General features: G+C 41.1%; 1 protein-coding gene across 1 annotated transcript in view; it reads left to right on the top strand.

Moving 5' to 3' along the window:
* The window catches only part of LOC139304590 (putative uncharacterized protein MYH16), an 85143-nt gene that overhangs the window by 47840 nt on the left and 20739 nt on the right, over nucleotides 1-16564 (top strand). The window contains exons 10-20 of the mRNA XM_070928523.1: nucleotides 1494-1577; nucleotides 1951-2118; nucleotides 2249-2332; nucleotides 3134-3301; nucleotides 5293-5523; nucleotides 5711-5941; nucleotides 7520-7621; nucleotides 7878-7954; nucleotides 8262-8406; nucleotides 9390-9627; nucleotides 15367-15451. Of these exons, the coding sequence (XP_070784624.1) occupies nucleotides 1494-1577; nucleotides 1951-2118; nucleotides 2249-2332; nucleotides 3134-3301; nucleotides 5293-5523; nucleotides 5711-5941; nucleotides 7520-7621; nucleotides 7878-7954; nucleotides 8262-8406; nucleotides 9390-9627; nucleotides 15367-15451 (1613 nt within the window). The remainder of the gene's footprint in view (nucleotides 1-1493; nucleotides 1578-1950; nucleotides 2119-2248; nucleotides 2333-3133; nucleotides 3302-5292; nucleotides 5524-5710; nucleotides 5942-7519; nucleotides 7622-7877; nucleotides 7955-8261; nucleotides 8407-9389; nucleotides 9628-15366; nucleotides 15452-16564) is intronic.

Below are 16564 nucleotides of genomic sequence, written 5' to 3'. Positions count from 1 at the left end.
ACATCCACGTAGAGATATGCATAAACCAAAGCTCCACTCCAAAGTTTCTCCTTAAACTTTGTGATTGACCTAGTTAGCGTTGCGTTTTGACAAGTTGTCTGTTTTGACACGACATCCTCCGGTGTTTATCAACATCCATTCTGCCTATCACACGCTCACATTGGGAATTCATGCACACACACACACACACACACACACATACTCAAAGATAAATCAAGCTAAGATTTAAAAATTGGCACGAAGTAAGTGTTGTGCTTGCTATGGGTAAGTGGAATGACTTGCATTTGTAACATGAATAAAAGCCCTGGTCATTTTTTTGTGTGCACAAATGTGTTTGTTCTATTTTATCTGATGCCTATGGAATGCAAAACACAACCTGTATTCTTCCTGTCCAGGAAGAATTATATGAGTGTTTACATGAGAGCTCATTTGTGATTTAGCTGCTACGTGCATGGCAGTGTGTATGCAGGGTGTTTTTTTTTTTCTTCCTCCCCTTGCCGTAGCTCAGGTTTAGTGTGTTTAGCGAGCCTGGCCGCTGACAGCCAGAGGTGAGAGGTCAAAGAGCCAAGTTAACTCCATCAATCCCCCCGGACAGTTACAAACGAGCCCTCAACTCTGGTCAAAACAATCCCTGGATCATGCAGGGCGGACAGGAGGTTGGGAGGGATGGAGAAACAGAGAGCGAGGATTCAACTCATTTGACATGAAGCACTCTTATGTGTATATATAAATCCAAAGTGGAAACTATGTCTGCATCAAATGTGTATACCAGTAATAAATGTGCAGTGCAAATTCAATTAAATTAGATTGCATTTCTCCATTATTTATTTATTTTTTACATTGTGGAGTAACACAAGGCTGTGGTCTTATCCCTATCTTATTCAGTATATACAGAAAATTAACTCACCTATATATATTACCCCAGTGCCGTGACATTGGAGACCTATTCGGCTAAAAAAACCCAGCACACAACGGCAAATACCTGGCCATTTCGACTGACCTCAAACAGAGAAAAACCTTAACAAGATATAGACGCGGTGGCAGACAGAAGAGAAGTCAAAAACATTTCCCCAGCAAACTTGTGTGGAATCACACCCACATGAAAGCGTGTGCAGACATGCACACACAAAGACAACATTTGGCAGAGCACTGAAGTGGGTAATTAGGGAAGGTCACCAAGGAAACAGACAAACACAAGCAATTGTCAGACATACCGTATACACAAGAGAAGCATAAACAACCGCTTCTCTGTACGTGGCGGCATCCGCCACCATTACCTTAAACACAAACATGAAAACAAGACTGGAATATTTTATCTGAAGTTTTGTTGACAGCGTTCTCCTCCTTCCTGAGATACAGTTTGTGTTGCCAATGATTCAAGGAGATCCTCAATATATTGTTACTTTGTCATCAAAAAGACTATCTCTGTTTTGCAATTAAAAAGAGCATTGTCCAACGTCCTTAAACCATAGAAATGTGTTTTTATATTCCAGATTCAGAAGAGGGAGATTAAGATGTGCGCGCTGGTGAAGGAGCTCACAAAGAGTAAGAAGCAGCACTCTGAATGTCAGAAAGAGGTAAAAACAATGACTTCATTATTCACCAGATTATTTTTAATGCTCGTGATTCATATTAATGTTAACTGTGTTAAAAGAACATTTGCTTGTTGATTCCACTATCAAATAAAAAGAGTTACTGTTTTATTTGATAATGGAAACCAAATTAGAATCAATTTAATTACTCTTTTCTTGTGTTGTATGTTAGATAATGTTGAGTGAGTTTTGTGATCCTGGACTTAATATTATTTTATTACATTTACTTATTACGGTGTTATTTAAAGTTAATTATGATTTTTTTAAATTCTTTTGCTGCCCTAATGTGGATGGGTGTGGGTGTACTGTTAGATTGTAGCACTGATTTAGTGGCTTAGCTTTATTGCATATTTCCCAGTTTCTCCGAAGAGAGATGGCTTCGGAGAAACTGTGCGCGGAAAGGGATGAGCTGAGAGCCAAGATGGAGGACCGGAGCAGAGAGTTAATCCACCTCAACCGGACCAAAGAGAGACTGGAGGCTGACTTGGCTCTGAGCCATGAGAAAGTCCACACTTCACACCTGGAGGTCCATCTCTCTCTGCCTCTGTGTGCATGTGGTCACGCTATTAACCAACTATTTAACCAAAGGAACACAAAAATGCCAACATACGCAATTCATTTAAATGTACTTTTAAGTGTATTTGCTGTGTGTTTAGGTTCTAAGCAGAAATCAGTTAATTCTGCAGTTAAGAGCTGAAATGAAGACAGCTGAACATATGCATCACAGGACACAGGAGGAGGTGTGGTGGCTTGTGATTGTATCACTTTTCCTATGATTTATATCTATTTATGTCCTTATCAGGGCTTTCAGATTGCATTTCTTATTATCTGTTTTCTGATTATTTGTGTGTGGTGTGAGTATATTTTCAGATTATAATATTGCAATTTTGACAGATTTCACTGAACACAGTACAATTTATAAAAGATCATACTTGTACATTTTAATATTGCAAATTTTGCATTAGGTGCGTTTCATGAGAAATAGTTTGAGTTTTTCATATTTGCCTCTTTTTTTGGGTTTAAAATTTGTCTCAGGGCTTAAATTCAGTTCTAGGTGGTGCTACAAGGGTCTCAAACCTGTCTTACTATTTTTTGGTTTTTCCTTTCATATGCTGAGGCTAGGTTGAGTGAGCACCCTTGTGTTTTGCTTTTTTCCCAACAATGACCTGCTTTACACCCACAGAGTTGCACACATCCACTCAAGGGAAGTGCCCAAACCAGCAGCACTGCTCTACTGTTGGCTACTGAGCAGCTCCATTAGAGCAGTGGGAGGCGTAGCACCTTGCTCAAATGCTCCTCGAAAGTTGGAGCTAAGGAAAGGGGAATCGTTACTCATTCATGTCTGCTGTGCCCACATTTCCCAGCTGGTCCTGAGACTAAACTGGGAAACTCTCTGACTCAAGCTTGATTCCCTCACTTTTAGGCTCCTGCCGCCCCCTCGCTGTCTTTACTGTCTGTCTGTGTGTGCTTTGTATGCCTACATAAAGTTATCAATTTTCATCCTTTTCAGTTTTCCTCACTTTCACTGTCTTCTTGCTCAGGTGGCAGCACTGGAGGGTGAGGTAAGACACTTGAAACACAAGGTCAGAGGACAGCAGGAAGAGGCCTGTCACTTAAACGAAAAGCTCAGAGATATCGAGCTCCTTAAAGACCAGAAGGAGAAAGAACAACAGCAGCTACACAATCAGCTCCATATTGGTCAGCAACAGGTAAGGAAGGACTCCTCTCCTCTCCTCTTCACCTTTGCGCATCTCCACCTCCCCTACAGGTGAAATCTCTGGTGAAATCTATGGATCAGTTGAACTCTGACCTGGAAGCTGTGAAACAGGCTCATGAGATTGATGCGGAACGCTGGAGCCAGAGGAGTGTCCTGCTTCACAGTCGACTGAAGCAGAACAATTCTGACCTCAGCCAAACACAGAGCAAGCTGAAGGATCGAGAGTCAGAGGTCACGAAGCTCAAGGACAGTTTAAGTCAGCAGCACATAGCCACAGAGAAGAGAGCAAGAGTATTTTATGTGTTCAGTTGTCAATCGGTTGAACCATGATTCTACAGCAAAACAATCTATGCTGTTAATCCAGTGGACAGTGTAAAATAAAATCAGATGCGTTTATCCATTTGAGTGCAAGTGATCTAAATCACAGCAGACAATCAAGTAGTCAGAGTCTTCTGCCAGGAACAACAAACTGACCGGTTTGCAGCAGACAAGCTTTATTTTGCAGTCAACTTACATATATCGCCATCTACATCATCTGAATTAACAAACAAGACAAGATGACCCCTCTGTTTGTCAACCTCTCACATCCAATTAGACCCAAACATGAATACAGAGAGGGAAAGACACACCAAGAGATCCAAAAAAAGAATAACGTTATTATCAACCAAGGGTCGACTTGGGTAGTCATGTGACAGCCGCGAATACTCAAATGGCAGGCCAAATGAGGGTCAAAGCGATGTGTTTTCCATCATATCTAATGAGGGTTGTTTGTTTCCCCAAAGCACAAGCTCCTGATTATGGTCACAAGAAAGCCATGGTGTTCCCATTAAGCCTTGTTATAAGGCCTTTCATCCAGCGACGGAAAGAAACGCTAAATCCACCATTAGTGTTTGGACTGCAGGGTAGTGAATACATTACAGGGAAAGAAATACTATCACAGAGAGCAAGTAAGATATACAGCTATAATAGGTAAAGTTGGCATATGACACCTTAGTTTATATTGTGTGTGTGTGTGTGTGTGTGTTTCAAAGTGTGACTTTAAAACTGTTACCTTAGGTAACCTTGGCTAAAACATTTGCCATCACACTCGAATAGTCAATGGTTTTAAACACACACACGCACATACACCTACACAGGTTGTTCAGTTTTTGAGTCTAAAGTAGAGAATGGAGGTTGATGGTGCCCCTCCATCCTCTCCTCTCCTCTCCTCTTCTCTCCTCTGGTTTGTGTCTCTTTCTTCCTTTGCATGAGCAAGTTTTCCACGCAGCCATGCTGCCTCCTACCCAGTGTTAGTCCTAGATGGGCCCAGCTAATCCCTGGTTAAACCAAGCTGCGGCGAACCACTGAAATCTAACTAGTTGGCTGTCATTAGTTGTAAACCCTCATGTTCTGATCCAGATTACAGCGGGATTAACGTGGATGAACTCAAGCTGAGTGTTAGAGCAGGTTTAACTTTCTCAACCTCTCCGCTTGAAAGGTGAGCTACGGTAGGATTGCTTGTGTAACACCGGGATTAAGCTGGGTTTCACTTCCTGGGTTCCCCTTTCATTATGAGCGAGGTTACTGTAGAGCAGCACAGTATGTTATACCATGTCAGACAAACTAGCATATGTCTATTTTTCCATTTCTTGAAGGCACATTTAGTCACGATGAAGCATCATGTCAAGTATACTTTTTTATTTTGTGGCATTATGATAATGATGATGGTTCATGTCTTCTTCTTCATGTGTGCATACATTAAGGCTTCCTACTACTTTATTCATAAGTTACTTGTAACACATCAATAGGTAACACTCCACACTTTCACACTTGGCAGCTCTTCAGTAAATCTTCTCAAGAGCACCTATACATGAGGGGAGTCAAAATGCTTCTCTCAGTGTTTTGGTCACTACCAAACCTTCAGGCTACAGATGTTCCATTTTACATAAAGCACAATGGTTTCTCTTCAACATTTGTGCTTCATTTGGCTCTGTTTGCTTTAAGGTCGAGACATTTGAAGGAGAGCTAAAGAAGCAGGAGGTTGAGATGAAGCGTCTTCATCAGCAGCTTAAAGGAGCCAAGGAGGAGCTGAAAGATGCCAGTTTGCAAGCCCAGGAGCAGAAGGAAACTGTAGCCATTTTTAAACAAAAGTACACAGCAGCACTAGAGAAGGTGCATAGGGTGCAAGGGCAGGTGGAAGTTTTGGAAGAAGAACTACAGTATTCTCAGCAACAGGTAGGTCATAGTTTACAGTAAAACAGTATATTACCATTATTGCATTTTGCTTGCCCACTGCCTCTAAAGAGATTTCATCAGCTTATACTTACTTAGTTTATACATACTTACTTATACTTATTCTACATACATATTTTGCAGTCCTGTGAGTTTACCATTGCCTTATTCACTATGTTTAATTTGGCAGCTAAGAGAGTCTCAATTAGCAACTAATTCAGTGAAAGAAGAGCTAACGGAGATGGTGCAGCGGCACCAGGAAAAGGTTGGCCAATGGGAGAACTCACAGGAGGCTCTTGACCAGTTGACGGATGAGCTCCAGGCCAATCAGAATCTACTGAGGGAGAGTCACCAAAATATGGACCATATTAAAGGCCTGATAGGATCCCTGCAGCAGCAGATGGACACGCTCAAACAGCAGGTCAGGACAAACACTTACACATCAGCATATGTAGACACAACAATAAGACAGGCATAAATCCAGACACAAATATACATGTTACTCATGATTGTGTAATATTCCTCTTACGACAACATTTAAAACAGCTGAAAACTGTGTATTTCATTGTACAGGTTAATTTCCTTTAATAATGCCATGTAAGAATGAGGCTGCTTCGGAGATGATCAGTGGAAATATAGGCAGGTGACATGATCAGACCGGTAGCCATTGGGGGCAGTCTTTCATTTCAAAATAGGAACCAAGTATTTTTTAAGGATGCAGTTTTTATGTATGAGTGTTTAGATTAATTCAAATGGATGTCTTTGTTTTTGTCTTTGCTCCCAGGTGTTGTGTGTGTACATGCAGGGGTATATTCTTTTGTGTGCATGTGACTTTGCACACACGTGTATGTGTGTGCGCAAGTGTGCGCTTGTGCACTGACGTGTGTCACTTAATCTTTTCTCCTTTTTCTTTCTGTTTTATATTTACTACATCAGGCAACAAATGAATCATCTTTATTACGGAGAAATTTAATTTGGATGAACTTAACTGCTGCCGCCAAGGTCAGATGGGCAGAATGTCATTTTAATCCAATCAACTTTAATCTGTTGGTTATAAAAGAGTTAGGCTGTTGAAGAATGGCTGTATCTCAGGCCCTTTATTACACTGGCTAATGACTTTGATTGTGAGGCGCCTATCAAGAGGTTAGGAGTTCTTATGGAGCTTCACGTCCTGCTAATTCTGTACCTCATGCCACTGTTGGGCTCAGCTAACCCTAAAATCACTAATGTCTTCACTCCCTGTTTACAAGAAAATCTAAATTGAAATTAAAATGAATATGAATATAAAATATGAAAATATAAAATCAGTGTGTTAAAGTTACAGCATTTCATATTCAAGCACAAATGGAAAAACAAGCGGAAACTTACATAGTAGCTCGAGTATAGTATCTTAATGCTATCTGCTATTCTAGTCCATTTGTATTCTGACCACCGAATATTTCACTATAACGTAAAGATGGACACTAGAAGACAAGTAAAATTTCCCCTCCTTTCCTACAAAGATGTCTACTTTTGAATTAGTTGCATAATTTCCCTATATAAAGGACAGCAGCTAATAGACTAAGATTGAGGGTAGTGATACATTAAGCAGTACATTTAGAAAACACAATGAGCTACATGGTCTTTTTTTTTTTTCAAGCAGGCCAAGGCCATGTGTCGCTGTGCTCTGCGATGCAACAAATCAATTCACAAATGAGTGCAATACATAATGATGTGTTTCCTTAGTGGCACATCAGTGTCATTGTCATTTATTAGTAAACCAAAATGCATATAATCTGTTGAAATACTATTCATTACAAATGAACCCCTTTGTGACTTTGCTTTTTAAGTCATTTTGGTTTCTGTTTCAGATCAGTTGTTTGCATTTTGGTGGTTACATTTTCAGACTAAAATCAGCCTTCCAAAACACAAGTAATATTTCAATATGTTAGATCTTTGAAAAATGAACTATGTTTCTCCATTCTCTCCACCTATTTCACTGGCTCCCTCCACCAAAAAGAAACTGATGTTGGAGTGTGATCTACGGCTATATCAACAGAGTCATTCTCATTCTGACGAGGAGTATCTCAGCCTGCTAAGACACAGACAGCAGCTACAGAAGGTGAGGTCATGGATGGATTATCATCAAACTAAACCATCGGAATTTATCCTGTAGAGTACTTACACATTTGGAGATAACAATTGAGAGGTGAAATTTGTTTACGTTCTATTTGTGTTAAAAAATAACACAGATAATCTGTATACAGAGTTAGACTTAAAGTTAGTTTCAGATTTACATTGACAATGAAGCTGCATTCCAGCACCCACATTTTGTGTGTGTGTGTGTGTGTGTGTGTGTGTGTGTGTGTGTGTTTCAGTGCTGTACTGAGCAGGTTGAGCGCCTTGCGGAGTGTGAAAAGGCTATTCTTCAGATGAAGTCAGGGCTGGAGAGACAGTAATAACTGAGTCTATAAAACTCTCATTCTCCTCTGCTGATCCTGGTTCCTGTCCTTGTCTCTCCTCTCATGCCCTTCCCATCTGCCTCCACCCCATACTCTCTCTCATTGTCTTAACACTTGCCAAAAGGCACACAGTTACACACTATATGCTACTTGGAAAATTTAACATAATCTATTCAAATAATCTGTCTTATTTTTTTTTCTTGTTGCAGACATTTTTTCTTTCACTGTCTTCATTGGTACTAAGCATGCCTTACACAGCAGTTCGGACAGTCCAGTCACTCTTTGCTCTCCTCCCCATAGAACCCAGGAAATGGTGGATCTGAAGCAAAGTCTTGTTGCGTCCCACCATACACACATGAGCAATCACAGCCAGATGGAACAGGAAGTGATGCGTCTGAAAAAGGAAGTTACATGCTTAGAGCTTGAGCTGGCAGACACCCAAGAGGTATTAAAGTAATGTGTATCTGCTGACCTGTCCTCTAATATAGAGACAACCATATTATTTTGACCTTTTCCCCCTCTACTTTTGAATTCAAACGCCTCATCCATTGACCTAAAATGTTGCCTGTGTAGGCATCTCAGGTTAAGAACACGAGCTGGAGATTCAATTCAAGTTCTCAAAGAGGGGTACTCAACCCACCTCCACCGGCACCACACACCCACCACTCGTGCGATTGTCCCGTGATTGCCTGGCAGAAACAAATTGCCTCGCCATTAATTAAAGCACCAAACGTGCCAAGGCTGGTGAAATTGACTCCAATTAAGAGCTCAATGGGACACTAAATATTCAAATTACTCAAAGTGGTGACTGTAGCCTGGCAGAGTGCCAACATTGCTGGCAGTCATAGACACATCATTCGTGTGTGTGTGTGTGTGTGTGTGTGTGTGTGTAGCCTTGTATGTGTAGGTGGAAGTGGGAATGTTTGATTTTACACATTCATTTGTGTGTCCCCTGACACATACAAGCGATAGACCTTTCATTCTTACCAAGATCATATGCATGCACACACACGTTTATTCTCACAAAACACACACACACACACATAGGCAACTGTAGTATATTCTCCTCTTGCCGTCAGGTCTTGTCCATTAATCCAGCCTACTTCCCTGTGGAATATCACATAATGATATACATACATAATTATATACAACAATAATATATATAATATGATAATTATATATATATATTTTTTTTTTTTTTTCTCTACTTGTATGGCGAGGGAATTATGTTTTTTTTTTATTTTAGGCAAATGTAAGCAGGAAAGCAAAATCAAATAATGAAGTGGTCACTCATTACACATTTTAGGCTCCTTTCAATGGCAAGTGTGAAGTGCATTCCAGACACAATCTAGCAAGATGCTTTATCTGAACAGGTGTGAAGGCATGAAAACACAGTCACTTCTTCACTATTCCTCTCGGCCCATGCAGGAACATATGGCACTTCTCAGACAGTCAGAGGAGGAGCTGAAGGAGGCCAGACGGGAGGCTGCGAGGAGGAGCAGCGAGGTGGATCTACAGAGAGGAGAGGTGCAGAGACTTCAGGAGGAGTTACAGGAGGAGGAGGAGAGGATGAGGAGTGCCGTCCGAGAGAAACAGAGTCTGAGCAGTCACACCAGGCAGTTGAGCCAAGAGCTGGAGGAGCTACGCAGCAAGCACCAAGTGACAGGTAGCAATCAGTCAATAAATCCATCAGTTACTCATTTCATCCATCCATCTGTCCACTTGTCCATCAACAAACAACCACATACACATATACAGTGTGCATACATACAGTTTTCTATTCACCAGCTAAATCATTTATTAGTAACCGGTCACACAAGGATTGAGATTTGACCTCACTTCACTGCTTGATTCACTAGTTGCTCTGCTTTTCTTGTTTGAACTTTTGGGCAATGCTGTCCATCAGAGGCATATAGCATGCTGTAGGGGCCTTTTGTTGCAGAACCAGCCACACGTTGTTAGCTCAATCAGTTAGCTCAAATTAGCCAGCAGTGGTACAGCAATGTGGTGATTCCGTTGCTGGCTGTCTGCACGCAGTGTTAACTCAGACACACACACACACACACACACACTGTAGATAGAGGTTTGATTTAATGGCGCATTGCTTTAGCTGTATGGTAATGATCTGGTTTATGTGTGTGTGCGTGCGTGCGTGCGTGTGTGCGTGCGTGCGTGTGTGCGCGCGCACGACGCTGGCCTTTGTAGTAGTGTGTCAGTGCAGGAATGGTGATGGCTCGGTCTCTCTGGGTACAGAAATGTCTCATTAAGAATTAACGTACACATCTACGGTCACGCCAGGCAAACACCTCGCATACACACACACGCACACAGCCATTTCTCCCAACTCCCACTGCTTTAATTAGCACATACACACTCGCTCTCCGAGGTACAAATACACACACACACACTCACCTATTGTCCGCAGAGAGATGAATCTGAGGTCTCTCTCTGTGGCAGACAGTGGCTGGCTTGCTCGGTGAACACTGCTCATTAACAAGATAGAGACAGAAGGACAACGCTGTGTAGCTTGGCCTTTTGTCTGTGATCAAAACGCATTCCCTCAACTATACGCTCCACACAAAACCACATATTATTCAGCTTTTACCTTCTGCAAATACAATCCAGAAGCGTAGAGCCTATTGTAATGACTTAAGAAGAATAAAGATGCATTATTATAACAAAGAGGGCATTGTTTACCTGGATATAGCAGTGGCCTGAATAGACTGGGTGAGGAGTCAGCTTGAGAAATTACTGTCATGAACAAAAGGCCTTTTTATTAACATGAAGCCCTTGTCTGTGTCTTTTCTGTATAATGGAAACATTGCCTTGAGTGGTGATGATTCTTTTTGTAGCTTGATAACAGTAGATCTGGTCTAGGATGGAGTGGATTGTGAAAATGAACAAGTTAGAATGCTGAAGACATATGGAAATACACAAAGAGGTATGCAGTTAAATAATGAGGAGCAAACCAAGGTGAATTTCCATCAAAACCACATATTTAAGCCCATTAGTTTATTAAATTATATTATATTATTATTATTATTATTATTACGTTTTCGGGTTGTCCCTCCATATGCCGGTCCCATTCTCGTGAACATGATATCTCAGGAACACTTTGAGGGAACTTCTTCAAATTTGGCATAAATGTCAACTTGGACACAATGATTTACTGATCAGAATTTAGTTGTCAAAGGTCAAGGTCACTGTGACCTCACAGAACACTGGAATCATACATATGTATCATCAATATAGTGATAACTACCCAGAAAATACACTTTATACCTTTTATTCAGTTCTTTCCAAGTATTCAACACATATATTATCATTATATATAGATGTGTGGTGACATGTTACCTGAATCCTACAATTAACTGACCGTATAAATGACTGTAACTGTTGGGATGAGATGGATATTATATTAAAAGGTCTCTGTGGCCGGATAGAGGGAATGTCAAAGGAGGAAAGAAACAGAGGACTGAAGGATGAGTTGAGAACCAGAGGAGTGTCATATGGATGAGATTGAAGCGTCTGAAGGCAGCTGGATTCAATCAGACTGTGGCAGGAGAGGATGAAGAGACGGGAAAGAAGGGGGTGATTAAAAAGGAGAGAAAAAAAGTCCTTAAACTTGGCATATGACTGTATGTGTCAAATTTACTGTCACTCTTTGACAGCATGCATTTTCTGTATGATTCTCAGCTCAGTAGATATTCCGCTTCTTACAAAATAGTGAGTCCAGACAGTAAATCACACAGCACTTAATAAACTGCATATGGTGCTAAGAGAATGCCAGTGTGTGCTCAATACCTTGATGTAGACGATGTAGCACTTATAGTATATATAGGTAATTTGAACTGAATTGACAACTAATTTGTGGCATGATTTTTGAAACTCTAAGACACTTAAACAGACAACAAATAGAAAGGTGTAGATAAGTAAAGATTGTGTTACTAATCAGGAAACAGTATGCAGTATATTCTAAATGGCTGGTTAATTGTTTTTATAGCACCTAACTGTGAAATTCAAGCAGGGATGGATGTTTACAATATTCAAATATGGCTGATAGTGTCATCTTACAGCTTAAATAAGATGTGTTGTAAGGTTGGCCGTAATGTGAAATAAATGTGATGCTGTGTGACAGCAAATGAAATAACAGCATAAACAAAAACACAATATCCATATTTCCACACTTCCACAAAAACATAAATGTGATATTACCACCCCTCTGTGCTGCTGATGTGCATCTGCCTAAAGATGATGAAATCATTATTGTGTGCGCACAAGTGTGTGCGTATGTATGCGTGTGTGTGTGTGTGTGCTGCTATTCAATCTGGATCCCTGGACGCACACGTGCACAAGCCTCTCTCCTCCAATTCACCTCTATTACTAGCTATAATCCCATTTCACACTCTATCGATCCCCAAAACTGTTGTTCACCGGAACCAGCAGCAAACACTGGCATTTATCCCCATCATTTCACCACCATTGTTCTTTATTACACAAAGAAGCCCCCCTTTGTCTCAGAGCAAACTCAGCCCTGCTGAAATATGAATTATAAATGTATGGCTAATAAAAGAGAAGGGGGGGTATATGGGGAGAGAGATAGAGATAGAGAGAAGTGGTTGGTAGAAACATCAGAGAAAATGACTCCTTTACAAGAGTCTATTGATCAGTTTCTATCAAAGGGGGATGTCAGACATGAGATTACCTGGCAGTTTGAGCATTAGGTGCCGTGTGTTATAGCCCCGGGCCCTTGTACCGCTGCCAGAGGATTGTAAATAAAGCGGAGAGGAGAGAGCAAGAGGGGAGTGTGTTGTGGGGTGTATATGTGTGTGTGTGTGTGTGTGAGTTTTTGATTCTACGTGTGTGTGTGTGTGTGTGTGTGTGTGTGTGTATGTGTGTGTGTGTGTGAGAGAGTTTTTGATTCTACGTGTGTCTGTGTGTGTGTGTTAGTCTTTGTCTTTATGAGTGTTCACTGTTGTGTGCATACGTTTTTTTTTTTTTTTTTTCTTGTGGTGTATTTGTGTGCATGACGGTGTGCGGCTGTGTGCCTGCACCTTTTGGCTTATACCCAAAAGCAGTGTTGCAAGCCCATGAAACTTCAGAAAGAGAGAGAAAGAGTCTTGGGAGGCTTTGGGACGTCTCTCGGGAGCACCTCAGCCCGCTACGAATCCCCCAACAAAGCCAAAGGAAGCTCCTATGAAGCCTTATGAAGCTTTTATGAGGGCCAGGCAGGGCCCAGCGTAGCCCCAACCACTGATTCAGGGTTAGCCGGGTTTTCGTCCTTCTCATGTTAAAGGTTAGCTGTGAGAGCGGGGTAATCTGACCGCAGATCTGTGATTATAGGCTGATGCTGTATGATGGGCTTTGAAGCTCGTATGAAGGCATTGAGAGGGAGAGATCGGGAGAGTGTTAGATTATGGACTAATGTCACACCTTAAGTTGTGAAGCCAGTATAAAAGGGTCAAGAAAGTGCGAGAGTGAGGAACCGAAGATCTTAGATCGAGGACTAATGTCATAACTTAACTTGTGAAGCCACTAAAAACAGGTTGTGAAAGACCCCAGACCTTAGAATATGGACTGCCGTTCCACCCTAAGCTATTAAGAAGAATTGATTGTCGAGAAATCCACAATCCTCTGCAGATCCTCGTTTAATGTGGAAAATTTTGGCAGTATTTGGTCATCAATCCCTTCTAAGCTAAATATACCACCTTATCTAGTTGTCTAAGGTAAACAGCTGGTGTATGTCTCTATGTGTGCCGTTTGTCCTCTACTTTTGTGTGTCTATCTGTTTTTATATTTCTAGAAATGATAAGTTACAGAGAAACTGCATTTTTATGCGTGTGTTTCAGCTGTGTGTGTGTTTTGGTGCAAATAGTAGTGTTTGTGTAAACGGTCAGTCTATGCAGCTAATTGCTCTCTCTATGGCCTCCCCTGGTGGGAGGTGTCACTGAGGTCACCTCAAAACTAATGCCTTGAATATTAATTTGATCCCCATCAAGTTTTCACATCTGTGCTTTATTGATTATTGAGATTCATAGCAAACTTTCACCTTGAGGTTCAGTAAAGTAGCCAAGGTAGGGAATAAGCACATACACACACACAAATAAAAAGTGTTTGTGCATCGTAAAATATTTAGCAATTCCTGTTGCCGCTTCAATTTTCCTAGGGCTTCAGTTTGAACAGTTTGGATGCTGCAAAACCATAAATTAATCATAGTTTTATTAAATGTATTTTTTCTTTTCTCTATTTCTTCCTTTCTGGTATTGGTTTTAGCCTCCTCCTATTCAGTCTGTCCCACCGCTGCCAACACAGCATGGTGCGTGGCCCTAAAAGCATTACAGCAATACTTTAAACATTTCTCTATTTTTATTTCACACACTCAAATACACATGCACACCCACAAAGTCAAGGTCCGTCCTGTAAATATTGAACACGCACACACACACACACACACACACACACACACACACACACACACATACTCAGCAGTGCACACCTCTACATATTCAGTGCACACACCTTCTCAATATTCACTAGCCTTGGCCACCGATGGTTGACAGTTTATGTTATATTCAATGAATACTGAATTTAGTGAAAAGGTTTTAAGAGCTATGAAGAAACATTGACTCACAAAACAGCATACAGAACGGGGGGGAGGGGGCAAATCCTAAATTTTAAATTCTAACTAAAAAGGGCCTGCGAAAGCAAACCTAACCAAGGAACCTGACCAGTGGTTTATTATGCTAAACTACTAAGTATAGGACAATGGGGTTTTATTGCATGTAGACGGAGGAGACGGCTGAAAAGGGAATGTGATTGAAGGGATGCAGTCAGGAGCATGAGCACAAGTGGCCTGCTCAAGGTAAAGAGTGCCATCTATTGACAGAGTCGGGGAGCGCTTCTTTTGTCTCTCAACAAAAGGGCTACTGCAGCATAAGCAGTGCAATACTTTCACTCCTTCCTTCTCTGCTTCTGAAAGGCATTCAGTGGCTCCTCTGTGGCAGAGTTCTTCGTTTTTGCTTTGAAGTTGCCTCACAGTTCATATTTTACCACTCATGCTGAACTTGATGAGAATCAATAATCACCTCTATGTATGCAATGTTTTGTAAATCATTCTATTAACCCTGGTCTGCTGGAACATGTGAAATACTGTGTTAATCTTTACTTACTTTCTGTATTTCTCTATTTGAATACATTAAAAAACAAACTCAACTCAGCCTCCAGAGCTATCTGGTACAACTTTATTTATATCTCATTTGGAATTTGTCTTTTTTTTCTGTCATATGGCCATTTTGAATTAGACCCGCTTGCGAATGAATCTTAACCAACAATGTCTGAAGTGAACTGTTGCTCTTTATCTCACACTTTTCTTCCTCTGTCTCTCCTCTCTCTCTCTCCCGCTCAGTGGAGGAGTTGGCAGCCCGTGCAGAGGAGGCGAGGCGGATGGAGGGGTGCCTGAATGAGGGAAAGCTAGCAGAGGAGAAAATAAGGTAAGAAGGGAGAGAGAGGGAAAGAAGCTTCCCCTCTTATCCCGTTTCCCATCGTCCCCTGTGTAAGCTCAGTAATCAAAAACATTTAGCTTTTTTACGCGCGGCATACAGTAGGCTGTTTAACTGAACATGTGTTGAACAGAACAGCCCTAAGCTCTAAATACGTACACTGTTTAAGAGAGTCTACAAAGCAAAATGCCTAACTTCTATCGTACATTGTATTATTGTTTCTGAAGATTTGTATATCCCAATGTGTCAACTGAAGATGGCTCTTCTGCTCTGTATATTTCTGTTCCTCAGTGAATCCAACAGAAAAATGAAAGTGTGTATTGATGGGACACGGTAGGTAAGCAGATGTTAGGTCGCGGAGTTCAGAGTTCAGAGGCGAGACCCCTGGTTGACCCGTGTGTGTCACCAAAGCTGCGGTGATGACATCAGCAAGCATGTATCACCCAGTAGAGTGTGTGTGTGTGTGTGTGTGTGTGTGTGTGTGTTTGTGCACACATAGTTGCGGTTGTGGCTTTGGCTTCGACATGACCTCACTGCAACGGTCTCCGTCTTAGGGAGTTTCTTGGTTAAGTCGAGCCATGGAACATTTTCATCGTCAACCGACAATTTAAAACTCGGCATGGAGACTTTATAGGTTACATTCTGAATTATTACATTTTATTACATTTAAACCAATTTTAGGTAGTGAATGGTAAAACAATCGCTGTGTCTGCATATTATATCCATTTGCAGAATCATGCTGTTTACTGTTAACCCAGTATTATCTAATAACTGCAAAGACATGAAAGGTTTTTAAGCAACAACACCATACTAATGGCTTCCATCTGTGCTGTGGGAAATCCCCTCCTTTCTCCACAGGATGCCTCCTCTATTTCTTTCCTTTCTCTCTCCCACTCTGTTCATCCTATCATGTGTTCTCTCCATGGACCAATCTATCAGGCGTTTTCTTTCCTTTTTGTTTTGGCTGCTCTGCTTCTGCTTCAGCTTTTACTACCACTGAGTTACTCTATTTGTTTTTACGTTCAGTGCTGAAACATTTAGTTAATTAATCTGTGTGTTGAGACACAGATATTTATTTTTAGATCATTTATCTGGGTAATATAT

Source organism: Enoplosus armatus, chromosome 21 (assembly GCF_043641665.1).
Source record: "Enoplosus armatus isolate fEnoArm2 chromosome 21, fEnoArm2.hap1, whole genome shotgun sequence".
Lineage (NCBI taxonomy): Eukaryota > Metazoa > Chordata > Actinopteri > Centrarchiformes > Enoplosidae > Enoplosus > Enoplosus armatus.
This window is presented reverse-complemented; position numbering and strand designations above follow the sequence as displayed.